The following is a 22318-nucleotide window of genomic DNA, read 5'->3' as shown; positions in this document are numbered from 1 at the left end:
GTCTCCTGCATTGGCAGGCAAATTCTTTACCATTTAGCCACCTGGGAAGCCCTACTTGAGGCAATAAAGTACATGAAAAGTGATAAATTCCCTCCTTAAGATACTGAGTTTCTAAAGAGCCTGACTTTTGCCCTAGAAGTCAGGATTCCACAGGGAATATGAGGAGCAGAGAGAGAGCCCTGCTAAGGTGCAGTTCCTATGTCAGAGCATGCACTTGAGGGCTTTGTTCAAATGACAGGATACCGAAACTGAGGGAGTGCTCTGTCAGCGGTGGCGGAGAGGCTTTTGAACCTGGCTGGTGTACCGCACTGAGATGCTCAGTGAGTGGCAGGTATCTGAGGTGGAAAACAGAAAGAGTTGGATTGAAAGCCTGGGGGGCCCTGAATATTAAGTCATCCATGTCCCCAGCTCAGAATGCCTCCATTAGCCTGGCTGAGTCTCTTGAGGACACTCAGACAGGTGTTCAATAGTAGCAGGGGAAAGGCACAGAATTATGGAGGTCAAATTTCTGAAAACTTACCATGAGGCAGGAAGAAAAGCATTCACCCTGGTGTTGATGCTAGAGATGTTATTTCAGAAGGCAGCAGAGAAGCCGGTGAAAGAAGGAGTGCACATCTAGGAGCTCAAAAAACTGTCTCCTTTTAATTGGTCAACTTCCAGGCAAAGTCATGAAATGACAAATAGAAAAACCAAGGCATCAAAAATGTAAATGACTTTCAAACAGGATGGCTTGGGGCTGCCCTCACTGAAATGCCTCCCCAGTCCCCGCAGCTAATCCAACTGAAATGGGGAGAGGAGGAGGCTCCCTGCATTAGGCAATAGGGGAATTGGAAAGATCCCCTGTAGCGGGGCACAGCCACCCACTCCAGTCTTCTTGCCTGGAGAATCCCATGGACAGAGGAGCCTGGTACACTACAGTCCATGGGGTTGCACGGAGTCAGACACGACTGAGCATCTGAGCACCAAAGCATCTGAGTTTGCTCTTGTGATTACCAACAGGACCTCGGTGGACAGGCAGGTGCAGACCAGGCTCAGAAGGAAGCTTAGCCTTGGGGCATTGAGTGCTACGTAGAACACATGTGAACCGTTATGTGTATAAAAGGGTTCACTGGGACAGATTCCTAGGTGTTGAGCAAAATTACCACCAGTCTTCTCTTGGTGTCAACTCAGCCTTTTGCCTGCTGAATATAGCAGTAAGAAGGGGCTACCCTTCATGAAGATTGAAGGCAGGAGGAGAAGGGGATGACAGAGGATGAGATGGTTGGATGGCCTCACTGACTCAATGGACATGAATTTGAGCAAGCTTCAGGAGTTGGTGATGGACAGGGAAGCCTGGTGTGCTGCAGTCCATGGGGTTGCAAAGAGTCAGACACGACTGAGTGGCTGAACTGAACCAATGTTATGACAAACCCCTTGTCCCTGTAGATGAACAGGGTCCCAGGAGGGCACATTGCAAATCTGTGGCATGCAGCCACCTCTAAAGGATCAGGGGCAAGACCAGTTGAATTTCTACATGACCCTGACATGAAGGCCAAGTATTAGGAGACACCATTACTCTTGGGCCCCATGGTAAGAAAAAAGGATAGATCTTACCATGTAGATCTTACCAGGCTTTCCTGGTGGCTCAGATGGTAAGGAATCTGCCTGCAATGCAGGAGCCCTGGGCTCGATCCCTGGGTCAGGAAGATCCCCTGGCAACCCACTCCAGCCTTCTTGCCTGGAGAATTCCATAGACAGAGGAGCCTGCCGGGCTACAATCCATGGGATCACAAAGAGTCAGACATGACTGGGTGACTAACAAACATTAAAAAAAAAATGTAGATCTTGGGTCACATTTAAGAGGTCAAGGAACCTCCAGCTGTCCAAGTACTGGTAACATGGTGGCATTAGAAGATAAGTATAGTTTTGTAGGTTGATGATCTAGAAGAGTAAAAGAGCCCTCCCCTTATCCCACTTCACGACTGGCCTGAGCTCCAGACCAAATCTTCTTGCCTTTGAAGTGGCCCCTGGTGGCTCAGACGGTAAAGCGTCTGCCCGCAATGCGGGAGACCTGGGTTCGATTCCTCGGTTGGGAAGGTCCCCTGGAAAAGGAGATGGCAATCTCCTCCAGCACTCTTGCCTGGAAAATCCCATGGATGGAGGAGCCTGATAGGCTACACCCTATGGGGTCACAAAGAGTCGGACACGACTGAGCGACTTCACTTCACTGCTTATGTGTTGGCATCTCAGAACTGAGGGATACTGACCAGAGAGCACCTTTGCTTAGACTTGAAAGAACCAGAAGGGTAGGGGAAGAACTACTCAGGGAAAAAGAGCTCTGTGAATGGGCCAGGGTGACAAAAGAGTGAGAAATGACTTTTCTTATTTATACATGGCTTTACCTCTCTTGCCTTGGCATTTTAGAGGAAGGGATGTGTGATAAAGGGTCTTGCTCCATCACCTCTAAGTTTAAGGAGTAAGAATTCTCTGGCTTTCTTTCTGCTTTACTTCCAGTTTAAAACTTTCAATAAAGGGAAGAAGACTAATATTATTGACTCTATGCTTCGGATGCTGGAGCAATATTCTAGCAACTTGGAAGATTTGATCCAGGAGCGAACTGAAGAGCTGGAAATTGAAAAACAGAAAACAGAAAAGCTCCTGACACAGATGCTACCACCGTATGTGTGAAACCTGAGGAGTGTGAATGCTTGTAACAGTGTGTTCTATTAAAAATAGAAAAAAAAAGTGCCAGTCAGCTAACTGTTCCCTCCCCGTGTCCTGTACCCTCTCTACTCCCAGTAGGTTTGAGTCACACCTTCAAATCAAAGAATTGGAAAACCCAGGGAGCAGAGCACACTTCCTAATTTTCCACTTCTTGTGGATCATGCTAGTCATTTACATTTTTGATGCCTTGGTTTTTCCATTTGTCATTTCATGACTTTGCCTGGAAGTTGACCAATTAAAAGGAGACAGTGTTTTGAGCTCCTAGAGGGAAGTAGCTGGATTGTTTTTCTAGGCTTTTCCTTCCTTAGAGTGGGAGCCTTATGTGTTGCTACCATTTCCAAATTTTTCAAGTCCCCTTATCATGATCTGCTAGGAGATAATCAGGGAAGTTAGTCTCCTGCAAAGGCAACCTCCTGGGAACATTTTGTGCCCCCAGGTGGGGTGGAGTGGGTGGGTCGGGGGAAGCAGAGAAAGAAGGATAGAGAGTTGGAAAAAGTCCACAAAGGAACAAACCAGGACTCTCTGCTCAATGATGTATTCCAGCACCTGGCACATTGCCTGGCACATTGTAAGCACTCAATATCTGTTTGTGAAATAAATAAAAGAATGAGTGTTTGCATCCCAGTGACATTTTCTTCCTTCTTACCTACTTGGCAGTGAATTTTGGAGAAATTGTGTTCTAGCAGATGTGGCCTGGAGGGAGGCCTGTGTCCTCTGAGGAATGTCTGTGTCTGCTTTTCAGATCAGTTGCTGAATCTCTCAAAAAGGGCTGCACAGTTGAACCGGAGGGCTTTGACTTGGTCACCTTGTACTTCAGCGACATTGTGGGCTTCACTACCATCTCAGCCATGAGTGAGCCCATTGAGGTGGTGGATCTTCTCAACGACCTGTACACCCTCTTTGATGCCATCATTGGCAGTCATGATGTCTACAAGGTACATTACTTAGCAGGACAATATGTTCCAGAGAGCAATTTTGATATGAGGCCCACCTGTGTGTACTCCAGAATTGAAGGAAGGATGCAATTTTATCGAATGCTGTTATTTAGGAATTAAAATTTAAATAGTATACCACTTCCATTGGTCTCCATTGAAAACGAAGGCCAAATAAAATGCATATAATGTCACATTTTTCAAAATAACAAGCTCAACACAGCAAGAGATTGCTGGTCAGATTTCTTTTGAGCTGTTTTCTAGAACTGGGACTAAAAAGAGGTTGAGACCAATAAGTATTGTTGTTCTTCAGTTTCCAAGTACCCACAGGGCAGGCACGGAAGGGCATACAGAAGTGTTAGTGTTTGGCCCATAGTTGATGACTAAGTTCATCTTGGGAAAATTTGTGTATATATAATACACGCTATTAAAATTTGGTTCCCTCCTTTAGGTACTGTTTTTATACAGGAGCAAACTCAACTTTGGACCTGAGGCTCTCTGGGATTGCTACAGGGTAACCTAAAGCCCACCTAGTGGTCTGAGGTCTCAAGAAGTGATTAATTGTGAGGTTGTAACCTGCTGCTCCCCGGAGAAGGCAATGACACCCCACTCCAGTACTCTTGCCTGGAAAATCCCATGGTCGGAGGAGCCTGGTGGGCTACAGTCCATGGGATCTCGAAGAGTCGGACACGACTGAGCGGCTTCACTTTCACTTTCCACTTTCATGCATTGGAGAAGGAAATGGCAACCCACTCCAGTGTTCTTGCCTGGAGAATCCCAGGGACAGGGGAGCCTGGTGGGCTGCTGTCTATGGGGTCGCACAGAGTCGGACACGACTGAAGCGACTTAGCAGCAGCAGCAACCTGCTGCTCCCACTTCCCCTGATCCCTCCACCGTGTCACTTTCCACTATTTCTGTCAAAGGTGGCAGAAGATGAGTGGAGAACAGATGACTATATTCACTCATTTCGGTGCCATGCTTTTTTCCTCTTGATTGTATGTGTTGCCCTGTCTCTAGGCAGAAAAATGACTAAAAATCTCATAGCTGCGCAGGAACATGTCCATGTTGTCTGCAACATCGAAACTTGTTTTAGTGATGGAAAAAGATGCCCCAGGCATCCCACACTTTAGACAGCTCCTCTGTCCCAGGAACCCAGCTGGAGCTGGAGAATGAGTAGCTCCATTCATTGGATCCTTCACAGTAGCCTGAAAGGTTCCAACTCTCAAATCACACACAGGGCAGTGTGTCTATCTCAGATTAGACAGGGCTCTTTCAGGTCAAGTAGAGAGCCTCAGGGCTAGGCCAAGCTGCCTAAATAGGGCTCAGAAACAGGCATCATGCCTGTCAATCAGCAGGAGCTGCAAACTAATCAAGAAGCACACGCAGAAACCATGGTGCAGGAAAAATCCATGGAATCAGACTACCTGTCTTAACTTGTTGAATTCAAGCAGCCTGAAGAGAAAAACAAATCACTGAAAGCTAATTCAGTTGAAATTAAAATCAAAGATGATTCAGTGTGGGCAGTAACACAGCCACGAGCTTAATCAATCCAGCTGATACTGTTCAGACAATTGTTGGGGGTCTTGGGAATGAGGCTGTTAGGTATTTTGATACTTCATGGCTGCAATAGGAAGCTAGCGGGATGTTTTCAGGACAGAGTGGGGCTATATGAATCCAAAAATTACATCTAAGTAGTCAGTCCTTTTTAATAAAAACAACACAGTACAGAGGAAATGAAAATTGAACCAGTGGCGGATCACCAAATCCGTTTGTGTTTTCATTTTCTTTACCTATAAACTTGGAATCGCCTCCCCTGGCACTTGACAATCTGAAGTGGAAGTGAGAAGGCTGCTGCAGAATTATGAAGCTGGTGATTTGTTTTCAGTTTCAGTTTTCCTACTACCACTCCATCTTAACCAGACCTTTTCTATGCCTTATCTACCCTTTCTGTGCCCTTGTTCTGATTTATGCAACCCATATTCCCCACACCAGTGTCACACCAAGGCCAAGAAGCACCCATGTTCCCTGTCCTTCTAATTTTCTCATCCATATCCCTGGGGTCTCCTGGGTGACTGACTCGGTAAAGCTGAAGGATCAACCACCAGTCAATGATAATAGCCAGCCAGTGAGTTTCTCCCTCTCGTGCATATAGTATTTGCATTGTACCATTGCCATCTTCTGTGTGAGCAGGCATGCTTATTTATCTGAGAGCAGGAATCCTTTTCTCAAATTGTATTAGGTAAGAGAGGCCCTGAATGGAAGCATCCTGAGGTACAAAGCCCCATAGGTGTGAAGGATCACTATAGAAAGTCATAATGGGGAGCCTATTGCCAAGTACTAAATTTTATCTGGAACTGAGTCATAGGCACAGTCCTATGGTTTATTTCCAGACACGTCAGTTTGGCTATGATGATGATGGTGATGATGATGATGGTAATGGCTGGCACTTATCCCCCAGGCAGGTTTTAATTGCTTTGACATTTATTAAGTTATTTTGTCCTTAAAACGCTGTATGAGGTGGGTGCTCTCATTATCCCTATTTTACAGATAAGGATACTGAAGCACAGAGGGGAAAAGTCATGTGACTAAGGCCACACAATTTGTAAAAGGTGCATCTGGGATTCTAAACAAGGCTGTGTGACTTCAGAGTTTCATGCTCTTAACCATGGCGCCCTGTGAGTGCAGTTATTTAGGAGAACATAGATTTTGGGGGCCATTTAAAAAATTTATTCATTTTAATTAAAGGATAATTGCTTTACAGTATTGTGTTGGTTTCTGCCACACATCAACATGAATCAGCCATAAGTATACTTATGTCCCCTCCCTCTTGAAACTGCCTCGCATCTCCCACCCCATCCCACCCCTCTAGGTTGTTAAAGAACGCCGGGTTAAGTTCCCCGAGTCATACAGCAAATTCCCATTGGCTATCTATTTTCCGTATGTTAGTGTATATGTTTCCTTGTTGCTCCCTCCATTTGACCTACCCTCTCCTGTCCACCGTGTGTCCACAAGTCTGTTCTGTATGCCTGCATCTCCATTGCTGCCCTACAAATAGGCTCATCAGTGCCTTCTTTCTAGATTCCATAGATATATATGTTAAAATATGATATTTGTTTTTCTTTCTGACTTACTTCACTCTGTGTAATAGGCTCTAGGTTGATCCTCCTTACTAGAACTGACTCAAATGACTATGTGTACCACAGCTTCTTTATCCATCCATCTGTCGATGGACATCTAGGTTGCTTCCATGTTCTAGCTATTGTAAATAGGGCTGCAGTGAACATTGGGGTACATGTGTCTTTTTCAGTTTTGTTTTCTGGAGGAGCCTGATAGGCTACAGTCCATGGGGCTGCGAAGAGCCGGACATGACTGAGCGACTTCACCTTCACCTTCACCTTCAGGGTATATGCTTAGTAGTGGGATTGCTGGGTCATATGGTAGTTTTATTCCTAGTTTTTAAGGGAATCTAGGAGAACATAGAGCTTTAACTGAATGGAAACTTGTACTAGCAGAGTCTGATTGGCCCATTTCATAGACATCCCTTCAGCTTACTTATCTTTTGGATTTACTTGCAAAGCTTCACCTTACTAGTCACTATAAAGAGTGGATACACTTCTGTGGGGAAGATGAGCACAGAGTCACCTTAATTCACAGGTGTCCAGTTCTAAGTGCCACCTGCAAGGAGTGGAGGGCTAGTACTGCTGCTCCTTAGAGAGGTAGTGCTAGGACAGGGAGCTGGTGGGAAAAGACAGTTCTCACACCTGGGGAAGCTGCAAAACTGTCATATTAGCAAGGCAAAGCAGAAGGAACAGACTGTTTCACTTCCTTCCGTTCCTTTTCCCTATATTTGCCTTAAAGCTACCCTAGCTCTTTGACCCAAATGGTCTAGAGAAATGCTTGCTGGGAAAGCACCTTCTCCAAGGGTGCTCCCCAATGAATATCCATGGACAGTCCCAGAAATCTCCCCTTTCCCTTCCCCAGGAATTATTTGGAGCCAGAGAGTTCATTAGGGCCAGACAGGAACCTGAGAAGTAACTGTAAAATCTATAGGTGTAAGACTTAAACATCAGTATTTTTTAAATGAAGTTTTTCAAGTGATTCTACTGTGCAGCCAGGCCTGTGAAGCACTGAGAGCCTCTTTCTGACTTCTTCACTTTATAAGAAGAACACTTAGCGTCCATCATACCCTTTAACTGTATGAAAGGTCACACGTGCACTCATGTATGCATGCTCTCACACACGCACACACACACAAATTATTTACTTGCTCATTCTATTTCCCCTGATTTCCAGGTAGAGACCATTGGAGATGCTTACATGGTGGCCTCAGGCCTCCCAAAGAGGAATGGCATGAGGCATGCAGCTGAGATTGCAAACATGTCCCTAGACATCCTCAGCTCTGTGGGTACCTTCAAGATGCGGCACATGCCAGAGGTGCCAGTCCGGATTCGAATAGGCCTGCACTCAGGTAACAACCAGCAGCTAAAATGGGAGAAAACATTATGCACTTCAAGGGAAGGCTGGAAACAGGAGGAAGAGGGTAGCTCTTCCCTGATTATCGGCAGCTGGATTATCCAGGTGTCTAGTGCTGCCTCATTCCTTTTCGTCTCCCCAAGTTTCCTCTCCTTCCAGCACCTGCCCTACCCCAGTGGGCAGCAGCTCTTGTTCTAAGTACCAAACCCTTCCAGTCCACCTTTCTGGTTAGAGCCAGCATCTCCGTGTTTATGATACAAGAGCAGCCTGCATGTGTAGTATTTAAAGGATCATTCCTTTAATTTGTTGAAGTCTCAACTCCTGGAGTATTCATTCTCCCACCTCCCTCCTCACTTGCTTGAACATCTTCAGGATGCCGCCTCATTGTACCCTTTCCATCTGTCTTTATACATTCCCAGGTATCTTCTCAGGCCTTTCATCTTCTAGCTTCTATTCGCCTCCTGTTTATCTTTGCTCTTCTAGGCCCCTTTTCTTCTCCCATCATTTTCATCCCTTTCCTACCAAATTTTGTAGAAGGATGATTGACATTTATTACACCGTTTCTTCACTATCCACTCCCTCTTTAGCCCCTTTGCCATCTGGCTTCAGCCCTCATCACTTTTCCCAGTCCTAGTCTACCCCTATCTCTGCAGCACTTGGTAGTCTTGACAATTCCCCCCCAATTGGCTTTTATGACCTGCTCCTCACTCTCTGAATGCTTCTGGTCCATTTCATTTACTGGCTCCCTTAGCAATCCCTGCTGTCTAACTGCTCCCACATTTTCTGCAAAACTCCAAGCTGTGATCTCCTTGCTCTCTGTATGTCCTGACCTTGAATTCATTTCTCAACTCATTCCAAACTGGCTTTCATTTTCTACCATTGTCTGATAATCTCATCTGTCTTTGTGTGCATGCTCAGTTGTGTCCGACTCTTTGCAACCCCAGGGACTGTAGCCCGCCAGGCTCTTCTGTCCATGGAATATTCCAGGCAAGAATACTGGACTGGGTTGCCATTTCCTTCTCCAGGGGATCTTCCGCATCCAGGGATCGAACCTGCATCCTTTGTGCCTTCTGCATTGGCAGGCAGATTCTTCACCACTGTGTCACCTGGAAAGCCTTCTGCCATGTTCTATCCTTCATCCACTGTTTCTCTCCCCTACTATGCTCTTCTGGGTGATCTCATCCATGTCTGTGGTTTAACTACCACTTATGTACTGATGACTTCCAACTCTTCAACTTTAACACCTGTCTTTTCCCTTAAGCTTCAGCCCTGTATATCAGACTTACTGCTGACATTTCCATTTGAATGTTCCACACAGACATCAGACCAACACATCCAAAACAGAATGACTTTCTACCTGTATAAATGATCTCCTCTTCCTGTATTTATTTTCTATTTCAGTTGGTGTCACTACCATTCACCTAGTTATTCCAGTTAGTCTTGAGAGTCATCCTCCTTGACTCTGCCCTCACCCTGATCTTCACCATTCAACTAAGTCTTACCTTTTCAATGTTTCTTGATTCTGTCTTGTCTCTTCTCGACTCTCACTACTCAAGTCTAGGCCACCAGCATCTCTTGCCTGGATCACTGCCATAGCATCTTCTTGCTTCCACTCTTGCTTCTTTCTATCCATCCTTCTCATAGTTATCATCGTAATCTATCTTTGCTTGCCTGTCTGTCCATTAGACTATAAGCTCCTTGATGGCAGGAACCAGATCTTACTCATGTTTATATCCCGAATGCTTAGCCACATAGGTGATTTTCATTACTTTTCTTTTAAACAGGAGCCTTCATCTCATTGCTGCTTCAGTTTCACATCAACAACTCCCCTTGGCACAACTCTTCTTGGATGATTTACCATTACTTCAAACCTTGCATTTCTAAAACTTTAAGTCATCTTTTCCCACAAACCAGCATAAGTTCCCAGGCCCACATGCTAATTTTCTCATGGTTGTCAGACACTCAACATGTCTGTTGGTTCTCCTTCCCTAATGTCTCTTTTATCCCTCCTTTTTGCCCTCTATCATCACCTCCTTTCCAGTACTTACAGCTTTGTGCTTGAGTTACTGTAACAGTCTCTTAACTGTTTTCCCTGGTTTTACTTTTCTCCCCTTTCAATGCATTCTATACACTGATGTGAGAAAAAAAGAAAAAGAAATTTCATTATGTAATCCCCTGCTCAAAATTCTCTAGTGGTTCAAGGTCCACCATCTTGTACAACCCAATAGCCAATCTTGTCTCTAGTTTCTCCCCAGGCACCTGAACTAAGCAGACTGCGCTCTATAAGAGTTTCCCAAAATTCCAAACTCGAGCCCAACCACAAACCTTTGATTTTTGTCCCTTTTCTCCTACTCAAATCCAACTCACTCATCAAGATCTAAATCAAATCCTGCCTTCTCCATTGGATCTTTTTGGACTGAACCAAGCCTTAATAAGCAACCCCTCTCCCATTTTCTAAACTATTAGAGCACTTCTGCCTGTACCATTATCTTGCCTCAACCATACATTGTCTTGGATTGTTGCTTAATTGCTTCTGGTTTGATAGTCTCCTCTCTTCAGTTAAGCTCTAAATTCCTACAGAACTGAGGCTATATGATACATTTCTTTTTTATTCCCCTTGGTGCCTAGTTCAGTGCTCAGTGAATGCTTCTTAATGGGTGAGACATGAATTATAATGAGAAACATAACTTTTGTAGTTTTTTTTTTTAATTTTTATTTTTACTTTATTTTACTTTACAATACTGTATTGGTTTTGCCATACATTGACATGAATCCACCACGGGTGTACATGCGTTCCCAAACATGAACCCCCCTCCCACCTCCCTCCCCACAACATCCCTCTGGGTCATCCCCGTGCACCAGCCCCAAGCATGCTGTATCCTGCATCGGACATAGACTGGTGATTCGATTCTTACATGATAGTATACATGTTTCAATTTTTAACTTTTATTCTTACAAATGAATGTCCAGAAGGAATTTTTTAGAGCAAAATTATTTTGTGTGTGCATGCTTAGTTGCTCAGTCGTGTCCGACTCTATGCGACCCCATGGACTGTAGCCTGCCAGGCTCCTCTGTCCATGGGGATTCTCCAGGCAAGAATACTGGCGTGAGTTGCCATGCGCTCCTCCAGGGGATCTTCCCAACCCAGGTCTCTCGCAGTGCAGGCGGATTCTTTACCATCTGAGCAACTAGGGAAGCCCTTCTCTAACTCAGGAAACAGCAAAAAGATAATGCTGAACAATTTTCACTTAGAAACCAGAAAGGTGAAGTTGAGACATTTCTAGATATTTTTGAACTAGATTTTCAGTATGGTTGCTGAAATTTCTTTCAAGTAATGTTCATTCTTTGAACATTTAGCATGGTTGTATTAAAATGTAAAAGCAAAAACCATTCTAAGGGCAAATAGAAAATATTCTCAGATCATCTTTATATACTACACAGATGATTGAATGTCAACTATACTTCTTTTCAGATTTTCCAACTGTCTTAGCAATAATTCTCTTTATAGACACAATTTGGGAGACAGATAGCCCCATGGATACCTCCTTCCAACCCTAAGGCACAAGAAAGACTCACATTTTTCCCTTGAAACAAACATGCTTGGATCCTGAATCCCTGCCCAGGCTTTCCTTATTGGGTTTAATGCTTGGTTGTCCCTATTGACAGATATAAGCATCTTGGGTGTTACTGTTACTTGGAACAAAGACATCAATCAGAAGGGTAATCATTTCTGCATTGTCATAAATTTGTTTTTTTATAGGGCAAAGAATGCATTACTCACCATAAGATTTCCTTCAGAGTCCCAGAGCTATGTAGTGGCAACTTTATTCTTTCATGCAGCTACATTCCTTCCCTTGGCAGTGTCCCTCTATTAGCATTGGATTCATACCTGATGACTATAATCCTGATTACCTGTGCTCCTCTATAGGGCCGGTTGTTGCTGGAGTGGTGGGCCTCACCATGCCCAGATACTGCTTGTTTGGAGACACTGTGAACACAGCTTCTCGGATGGAATCAACAGGGTTACGTGAGTATCTCTAGAGGGATGAATGGGATGGTAATCTCCTGCTACTGGGAAAGTGATTCTTCCTCAAGAGAGGGGAAAGAGAGCAGAGAGATGTTTGAATGTTTCAAAGAATTACTAAAAGGTAATTTGAGAATCTTAAGGGGATGTAACACACAGGTTTTTGTCTCTAATGGTAAACCAGTAGGGGGTGATGTTGGACTGAACATGTACCTTTCTTGTTTTAGAAATGAAGCTGTAGCTAGGTGACACTGAAACAGCCAGCAGTTTGATCAAAACAACAACAACAACAAAATCCTTCGGGTAAAGGAAAAAATTGGCTTGCCTGGTGGGTTTGTGGGCATCATATTGAAAAAAGAAACAGGAAAGGCACTGACATTGTTTTTTCAACTAGTTTGTAGAGACACACCCAGAGTCAACTCTCTCCCAACCAGCTGATATCTCCTGCTTTAGTCCTTTTTTGAACTAGTTAGGACCCCAGGAGTTCTGGCTTCATCAAAGCACCCTCAAATTTAGCTAGCAATAATGCTTCAATCTGAGGAGCTTGGAATTCTGAAATAATTTCAACTTGCCTGTATATAAAACTCTTAGCTTCTATCAAACCAGGTATGGTATCAAAGATGCCATTTCTCCCCTATTGCTTTGAGAAGAAAACCATACAAACCATTATGCCATTTGTCTGTGCCTGGCAACACTTTCTTGTTTATTTCCTATCACTCCTAAGGCAATGTCAGAATCACAATGTGCTTTACCTATATCATAGGCAAAGTGATTTGTTCAAGCTAGTATAAAAAAACAGAGACACCAATAGATTTTATATATAGTTTTCATGGATTAAATATTAGAAAAAATCACTTAAGCCCTTAGCAGCCCTGGCTCTGACAGCTACTAAGCAGGACAAGCTCTTCTCAAACTTCAGCAGCGTATGCAACCTAGTCCCTGATGATATGGTGGTCTCTATCACAGTGGGTGGTGCCCTGTCTGACTCCACGTCTCATCACTCATGTGCCGAAACAGACTTGTACAATAGGCCCAGTCTTAGTCAGTGTAGCCCATGCAGCCATGATAAAGGAGGCAGCACGGAACTTAGAAGCTGTTGTCAGAATAAATTTTCTGACATCTGGCAAAGTCTTCAAATGCCGCAGACATGGCAGAGGCCATGGGAGTAGTCATCCAGGAACTGCGGCGTGTGCGTAACTTTGCTCTAGAAGTGCAACCCAGGAGGAAGTGAAACTGGCACAGTTCTCTGGACTGATGTAAGCCCGTAGAACAGTGCAGTCATATTCTGGTCCGCACTAGGGAAACTCCACACATTTCATGTTGGAAATACAGAGCTGAGAGCGGAAAGTGGATCATGAGTGAGTCATGCACAGCAGATGTATGTGAAGCACTGACTCTGTAAGGAAGGCATTGTGAGGGATATGGAGAAGTGTACATATGTAGTCTTTCTGGAAGCTAATGACTGTGACTGAAACGTGACATTAAGTGCTGCTCCTGACTGAAGACCTACAAGGAGGTAGCTTCTAAGTTCGTGTTGGATATGAGATTAGGACGCATCATAGGTCTATTTTTAAAAAATCAGTTTAATCAACACCTCTTTTATGCTCAGTTGAATCTACTGATTCTAAAATGGAAGTGACTAGTGACCCAGCCCTGGAGTGATCTTCCTTGCCACATGACTGGATGGTGGTTGGAATCAGCTATCTTTCTGTGTTGAACTGTGTGTTCCCCATCAGTAGGATTATTCTATTGAGATACTCCCTCATGATTAGATGCTAGTGGAATGTCACACATAGTGCTAGCTAGGGACACACTAGGTGACTTTTAAGAAGCATTTGGAGTGGAGGTTTGGGGATGACCGTGAAGTAGTGAGGAAGACACAAATGACAATACTGAGCTGTCAAGAGAAGGCAAGTCCTTGTAGAAGACAGTAGAAATTTCTTGCCGTTCTTTTCACTCATGCCATGCTACTCGGATTGTACTCAGATTCTAAAAGAATTATTGGGAACGCTGTAAAGCAATTATATTCCAACAAAAAATAATGAATGAAAGAAAAATAATTATTGGGTTAGCCAATAAGTTTTCTACTAGAGCGTATGCAAAAACCCGAACGAACTTTTTGGCCAGCCTCAATACTTTCTCAAAGTGTGTGTGGAACTGTCTTGGACTTTTATTTACTGCTCAGCCTGAACAAGATCTTACTTCACAGGAAGACAGTTTTCAGGACAGTTAAGGATCCTACCTCAGTTAAATGATTGCTCTTCACCAAAGAATTACATTTCATTTCTGAATAGATGTTTTAGTCATAGTTCCCCAGTCTCTTATCCTAAGTTGGTATTAGTTGGAAAATCATTCATTCATGTGTGTACACAGCTAGAGGCATCTGCCGAAAAGACAGCTATAGATGTAGTCACCACACAATGTTGGCAGAGGTGTTGGGACATTTCTCATTGATGTCTTATTTTAAGTACAGCAGTGTTGAAAGGTAGTTGGATGGATGTGTGTGGAAAAGATACCCTTTTGTCTCTTAAGTAGGATATGCCAACCTTGAGGGTTCAGCCCCAGCAGCAGCCTGTGAGACTGTAACTTCCCTCAGAGGAGATCACGTTTCAGCTGAGGGCAAGTAGTGGTTGCTGTTTTCTTCATCTCAATCATTTCTATTGCATGCCCTTTAATCTGAGATAGTGTCTAGGAGGCTGATAGGTGCTACAGTTAATGCTTTATTTGGGCCTGGTGAGGAAGACCATTCCTTCCCCTTACCTCTTCCTGTGAAACCCTAACTAAAGCGTACTCTCTCTCTCAGGGAATTTGTTTAGGGTCTTGTCCATTTAGAAGTGGGAGCATTTACGACATTAATATCCTCTCACTGATTTTACCTGAAGGACCCAAAGTCATGCCTTTCTTGCTTTCACAGCTTATCGCATCCACGTCAGTCATAGCACAGTGACAATTCTTCGAACCCTGAGTGAAGGCTATGAAGTGGAGCTTCGAGGAAGAACAGAGCTCAAGGTATAATGTCCTTTTGTTTTTTGAGTCAAACCACTTGAACACACCTGCTACTGGAGAGGTCATGGTCTGCTGAAAGAGTTTACCTGGGTGTCTGAGACTCAGAGCTGTAATTCAGGCAGAATTCTCAATTCCATGTGTGGTTCTGCAAAGATCATTCCCTTTGCCTCAGTTTTCATCTCTTTAAAATATGGCTGCAGTGAGAAGGATCGTTAAAAGTCCCTCTGCATTTTTCAGACTGTGAGTTGCATTTTTCTCTCTTAAAAATTGCCCAGAATTTTGCATTATTATTTACATTGTCTAACTTCCATCTCATTTAATATCTGGCAGTGCCAGGTGTTGTTCATTAAACTACACTACTGGAGAGTTTGGATTTTCTGTCCATTGGCTTGGTGGCCCTCCTTTCGCATTTTTCATCCCCAACATTGATCCCCTGTGTACAGAGAAGCTTTATCTATTTCCCCAAGGACCAGGAAGAATGAAGTCAGTTCTGATGAAAGACAAACATAGCACCTTTTCTTTGTGAGGACTATCACTTGATCTAGGATTCAGGATTAGACTAATATCTCTTTTTCTTTTTCACCATTTCCACTGGATTCTTTTCATCTTCCTCTGGATGGCCCTAGGGCCCCTGGTGGTCCCAACTATAAAAGACTCTAGAGATTTGATCATTTAACTCCTTCAAATTTCAGATAAGGAGCCAAGGCCCAAAATAGTGAAGTAATTTGATCAGGGTTACATAGTCAATTGATAGCAGAGTCAAGCCATAACCCAGGAAACCTGACTTCTCCTTCATTAATAATAATGTTCATTTATTTAGTTTTGGCTGTGCTAGGTCTTTGTCACCTTCTCTAGTTGTCGCGAGTTGGGGCTACTCTTCATTGCAGCATGTGGGCTTTTCATTTCGGTCGCTTCTCTTGTGTAGCATGGAATCTAGGGCATGTGGGCTCAGTAGTTGAGGCTCCCCAGCTCTAGAACACAGGCTCAATAGTTGTGGGACATGGGCTTAGTTGCCCTTCTGCTTGTGGGATCTTCCCAGACCAGAGATCGAACCCATGTCTCCTACATTGGCAGGCAAATTCTTTTCCACTGAGCTACCAGGGAAGCCCTAGTAGTCTTTCTATGTTACCATTGTGCATGAAAATTGTTTTCTCAGTGATTATTCTCTGTGTTTAGTTGCTTAGTCATGTCTGACTCTTTGTGACCCCATGGACTGTAGCCTACCAGGCTCCTCTGTCCATGGGGATTCTCCAGGCAAGAATACTGTAATGGGTTGCCATTCCTTCCTCCAGGGCATCTTCCCAACCCAGGGATCGAACCCAGTTCTCCCTCATTGCAGGCGGATTCTTTACTGTCTGAGCCATCAAGGAAGCCAAAATCTCCAGCAAAGCAAAATCTGGGCACTGAGTGATGCATAATTTATTTCTGTCACTGGTATGCCTTCCCCAGATGGTTGCAATTTACATATAAAGGAGTTTCAGAAGTCAAAGATTGAAAGGCCTGATTATAGTTGATCAGTTAATTCCTTCTATGGCTAATCCTAGATTGCCCTTCCAATAGATCCTTAATGTCTTTTAGCAGGGGGAATGGATCACTTATTAGGGGACAGAGGTTTCTTTCCCACCTCTGCAGAGAACACAAAGATATGATGGGGTGGTGATATTACATGGACAGTGAATCAAGTCACCCAAGGCTTTTGTGATCCCTCTATATAGTTGGTCATTTCTTGGCAGAGGAGGACAAAGGTGGCTTGGTTTCCTGAAGTGCTTGCCTCCCTAATGTTACTAGACACAAATTCCTTCATTTAAGAGAGAACTTAAGGACTGAAGAGGTGCCACTTTATGCAACTGAAAAGGAAAAATATGCCTTCACCGCCTCCCCCCCACACACTGATTTTTATTGCCTGCCCCCATACTGGTTAGGAGTAATCACAACTTTGGGTGGTTCACAGACAAAAGTAGGACTGCTTCAAAAGGGCCCTTTGCAACTTCACAGTTTCCCCTATCCCAGGGAATCTGGAGGAAGAGGCAGCGAGAGGCTGCCCCCTAAGGCCAGCCACATCAGGCCTTGGTTATCGGGTTATCAGGGGCTTCCTGAGGAAGAGAGATTGAGAGGGAGATACTGAGAGAGAAAAAGTGAGAGTGCCCGAGGGGAAAGGAAGGGCCAGTGAGAAGAAAGATAAGGATGAGAAGCAAGACCCAAAGGAAGGAAGGAAGAAGAGGGGAGATCTTTTTCTGTCTCTGAGCCTCCTCCTCCCAACCAGGGAAAGGTATTGACTATCACCTAGTATGGACTAGGGGACAGAGGATTCCTTGTCCCTTGAGGATATGCTCTAGTACATGGCTCAGAAGGACCACATTTGATGGGGAGCCAGGTGTGATTTCAAAGTTGATGGCCAAAAACATCCTCTTCTTCCAGCTGGCTGATGCTTAAAATTCCTCCATCTGAGCCTCTTCTCTTAAGCTCAAGGCTTGGATCCATCATCAACAACACTCTCCCCCGCCAACCCCATCCCCTCTCCATTGGAGTGATGACGCTTTAAGTTGTTTCTCTTAGTGGGATCAAAGATGTGGGTTGGATTGGCTGAGAGAAGAAAACACAGAGCAGTTGAGTAATTGGGTGGGTGAGGGGTACAAAGAGAGACACCAAAATAAGGAAGCTTAGAAGAAGACACATTGAGAGATGAGAAGCTCATGCTCTCTAGGAAGTTGTCCCACTGTCCACTCCAACCCCCTCTTGTATTGTGCTTAGTCGCTCAGTCGTGTCCAACTCTTTGCAACCCCATGAACTATAGCCTACCAGGATCCTCTGTCCATGGGGATTCTCCAGGCAAGAATACTGGAGTGGATTGCCATGCCCTCCTCCCAGGGGATCCTCCCAACTCAGGGATCGAACCCAGCTCTCCCACATTGCAGGAAGATTCTTAACTGTCTGAGCTACCAGGGAAGCCCAGGAATACTGGAGTGGGTAGCCTATCACTTCTCTAGGGGACATTTCTGACCCAGGAATCAAACCAGGGTCTCCTGCATTGCAGGCAGATTCTTTTCCAGCTGAGCTACCACACTGGCACAAAAATCATCAGTGCTTAACTGGCTATTTCTGTTTTTTGCAGTATTTTTTTCCAAGTAGCCTGGTGATAAATCATCTTATTACCTCTTCTCTTACATGAATGAGTCCTGCTTCACTTATCATTTTCCTGACAAGTTTGAAGCTCCTTGCTGAGACTTTGTATATGTCTAGGCTTCTTCCCTTTCACTTTTCACTTTCATGCATTGGAGAAAGAAATGGCAACCCACTCCAGTGGTCTTGCCTGGAGAATCCCAGGGACGGGGGAGCCTAGGGGGCTGGTGTCTATGGGGTCACACAGAGTTAGACACGACTGAAGCAACTTAGCAGCAGCAGCAGCAGCAGCAGCAGGCTTATCACATGCTTTTGCCAGGGCCTCTCAGGTGGATTTACATTCTAAAAAGATTTTCCCAAATGGTTGTTCTCAGGTGGTTTCTGTTGTCTTTGCCAGAGGTGGATATTTACATACCAGCAATTGAGCTAAGAAGTAATGAAGTTGTATTGACAGAGTCATGAAGGTCAGAAGGTCTGGTCTGTAATTCTTGTCCCATAGATGACTCAACGTGTGACATTGGACAAGTAACTTCATCTTCCTTGTGCTTCCATTTCTCAACATAGAGGCCTCTTCTGACCTGTGATTATCAGGAAGCTCATTAATCGCAAGCTTTAAAATTACCAACAGTTGCTTTTTGGTCACTAGACCTGCCCCTTGACTCCAGTGTGTGGGAAAAGCTATACAATGGAGAGGGAAGAACATTTAAACTTTGGAGTTTAACTACATGTTAACTAGACTTATTGTTGTCATCCTGAAACTAACATAATTGTTTGCTTGATGTTCGGTCGCTCAGTCACTCTTTGCGACCCCATGGACTGCAGCACACTTGGCTTCCCTGTCCTTCACTATGTTATATGTCAATTCCACCTCAATAAAATATAGAAAATCATAGTAAAAAATAAAGTTTATAGTCTAGCAGAGTTGGGATCAAAGTCCTACCTATGCCAAGTCATTTTATAATCATAAACAAGGGCCCCATTTGCAGAATGAAGTTAATAATAAACCTGTTTTCCAGAGTTTTTATGAGGATTAAACAAGACAGGAGATGTCTTAAAAGTGTCGGGCCAAAGGAAGGTGCTATTATTTGGGAGGTCTCTGGGACTGCCTAGGGATTGATGCTGAGTCAAAGAGTTCACTTTAGCTTTAGTTGTTGCTTACTTGTTTCCCCACTCTCTCTCTTTCAGCAGAATTTTGGAGTAGGGTGGGTAAACAGAGAGCTAGGATTCTAAGAATTCTCCTGGATGGGCTCCAAAACCTCAGAGCACCCCTGGAGCTCCCCAGCATATTCTTTGATTTGGAAGCTTGCCCGAGTCCATAACACTCCCATTCTATTTTGCAACCATTAGTTTTGGCATCCCAGCATGTCCCAGGACTCACCCAAATATCTGGACAGTCTTCGCATCTGCAAAAGTTCCCTTGGGTATTGGCATGCTGTCCTGATAGCTTCTAGAGCTCAAGAAAAACAGTCGACTATGGCTGGGGCTTGGGATCAAGTTTTGAGAGTATGTTGTACCAAAGCGAGGTCCAGTGACACCATGGGGATTAGAATACTCAAGGGATTAGAATGCCAGGGAATGGAATAGTCTCTGTTTATTGAGCACCTATTCTATATGAGATGCTGAACTAGATTCTGTGAGGAAAAGAAACTGCTTAAGAGGCAGAAGAGTTGAGCTTCTGTTTAGGGCCCAAGACATGGCCTGATAGTTGTTTTTATTTAACTATACTATGAGCTCCTTGAGGACAGATCCCTCTCTGTATTTTCAGCCCAGGCACAATGAGGGTGAAACAAATTTAAGAATGAGTGATATGAGCATATTTTCAAGCTGCTCACTTCTTCTGGTCCCAAATAGTTCACTTATGTGGGCTTAGGGTGGGCTGGCTGTCTGTTCAGGGAGGTTGGGCTGTTGTGGTGTTCCCTTCCTCCTAGAGGGCTTGCTCAGAGTCTTGAACCAAATATTTGTGAAAAGTTTTGAGATTCTCCAATTAAATATTAATTATTTAAATAATTATTAAATAATTATTATGGTTGTTGTCATGATTGTTAAGGGATGAATACATGTGATATAAAATAGAGAATAATGGATTTGATATTTAAAGGGGCAAACCTAATTGGAATTTCTAAGTTAAGCAATTTAACTTAGAAATAAGATCTGCTGAGAGTAAGACCATATTTCAGATTAATGAATTGGAAACACATGCCATTACTTTTTTCAGTCTTAGTAAACACATTTTCCCCTTATGGATTGGGGAAAATCGGAGGACAGACAAAACAGAATTGAAAGGAGGAGAGAGAACCATGTTGTTGAGGAGGACTGATTGAAGAAGAGGGGATGGTAGGGCAGGGGCAGAAAATGTGGCTTTTTTGAAGTCATCTCTCAGGCTCTGGGGCAATGAACTTGAGTTTACATTTGCTTTCTCTTTTTGGACCTGTGGTTCTTGACAATTGACTAGTGGGGCTGTAGGTGGAGGCCTCCCTTGGGGTCTCTCTCTGCCTGTAAGACTCCCTTGGCAGGAAGAAAAGAAACACTGCAGAAATGGTGACTTCTCAAAGCAGCCAGGGTGCCCTGGGCTTAAGAACCAAGTTGCATGGTGTGCTTTCCTTTTTTATTCCTTTTTTGGTTTTTGTGAGAGACATTGGATGGTGGAGGGTTGGGGAGAGGTGGACTCTGAATGTATGTACTCTGGGTACCAAAACAATGGGTTGACTAATGCCAAAAGATCAGGGCAAAAATGACAGACAAAATCTTCAATTGAACATACAGCTCTTTGGCAGCTGTGAAGCGAAACAGCCACATATTCCCAAAGATGGAGCTGTGTGGCGGCGGGTAGGCAAAACATCTGGATGACTACTTGAAATGCTGTTTGCTTTTTATCTAGCTGCGGTGGCAGCTTATGGAGCTTGTGTGTGTGTGTGTGTGTTTGTGTGTGTGTGTGTGTGTGTGTGTTGCTCAGTCATGTTCAACTCTTTGCAACCTCATAGATGGCAGCCCACCAGGACCCCCTGCCCCCGTCCATGGGATTCTCTAGGCAAGAACACTGAGTTGCCATTTCCATGTCTGAGCCTTGGGTATATATGACAAAGAAGGATAGTGGAAGGAAGATGCCGGGGAGTGGGGACAAGGGGAAAGTAGAGGCAGTTTCTGAGCCAAATGGAATGTTTGTAGACATTCCATTCCTATTGACCAGAAAGACTTCTTTAGAAAAATTTATAGTACCTTTAAGATTTTCCATCTTTTCTCTAATAAGGGCAAAGGCACAGAAGAGACCTTCTGGCTGGTTGGGAAAAAGGGCTTCACGAAGCCCCTTCCTGTGCCCCCACCAGTGGGCAAAGATGGGTAAGTGGAGATCACACTTAATTAGCATCTTCCCATGCCCCTCTCTGCCACATACTCTTTGCTAACTATTTTTGTGTTGCTCCTGCCCCACAGGCAAGTGGGCCATGGCCTTCAACCAGTAGAGATTGCAGCTTTCCAAAGAAGAAAAGCAGAAAAGCAGCTGGTGAGAAACAAGCCATAAGGTAATGGCCAGCAGGGAAACAGAGCCCAGGAGCTGGCCAGACTTTCAAAGCTGGGGCTCCCTTTGGCATGGGTGCCAGTGTCAGCCTACACTCTGTGGGCAGAGTGTGATGGAGCTGGCGAAATTCCAAGCTTCCCTGAGTTGTGCAAAAACCTTGTGAGGAGGCCTATTGCAGAGCTAACTGCCTCAGAGGGAGGTTGGCTGCCCCAGCCTGAGAGAGATCCTTGCCTCCTGCACTGATAACGTGTTTGAATGTTAACAAGGCTGGCCTTGTTATCCAGTTCTCAGGCAGGTGCACCCATCTCTTTCACTGTCCAGCACCTGGGCCACATGGTGAGCCACCTTAGGCCTTTAGAGATCCTCTTCTATCTAAGCCACACGACAAGATGCTTATGTCCTTTCCTCTGGCAGCCCTGCCCGGTTGCTTCTGAGGTTGGTCTTACCAACCAAAATAAGACTGGCAACTTCTTAACTGCCTGGCTTGAATTCAGGACAGTTTCCTTCATCTCTCCTCCCTGACAAGAAGGGTATCATTCCCAAGCA

General features: G+C 44.3%; 1 protein-coding gene across 1 annotated transcript in view; it reads left to right on the top strand.

Moving 5' to 3' along the window:
* GUCY2F (guanylate cyclase 2F, retinal) overlaps positions 1-21775 on the top strand; it is a 97784-nt gene extending 76009 nt beyond the window's left edge. Inside the window, exons 12-18 of the mRNA XM_068962828.1 lie at positions 2494-2657; positions 3446-3638; positions 7929-8103; positions 12037-12135; positions 15047-15141; positions 21506-21594; positions 21688-21775. Of these exons, the coding sequence (XP_068818929.1) occupies positions 2494-2657; positions 3446-3638; positions 7929-8103; positions 12037-12135; positions 15047-15141; positions 21506-21594; positions 21688-21775 (903 nt within the window). The remainder of the gene's footprint in view (positions 1-2493; positions 2658-3445; positions 3639-7928; positions 8104-12036; positions 12136-15046; positions 15142-21505; positions 21595-21687) is intronic.
* Positions 21776-22318: the final 543 nt, after the last annotated feature.

Source organism: Capricornis sumatraensis, chromosome X (assembly GCF_032405125.1).
Source record: "Capricornis sumatraensis isolate serow.1 chromosome X, serow.2, whole genome shotgun sequence".
Taxonomy (NCBI): Eukaryota; Metazoa; Chordata; class Mammalia; order Artiodactyla; family Bovidae; genus Capricornis; species Capricornis sumatraensis.
The sequence above is the reverse complement of the archived record's forward strand: the minus strand, read 5'-3'. Positions and strand labels throughout refer to the sequence as shown.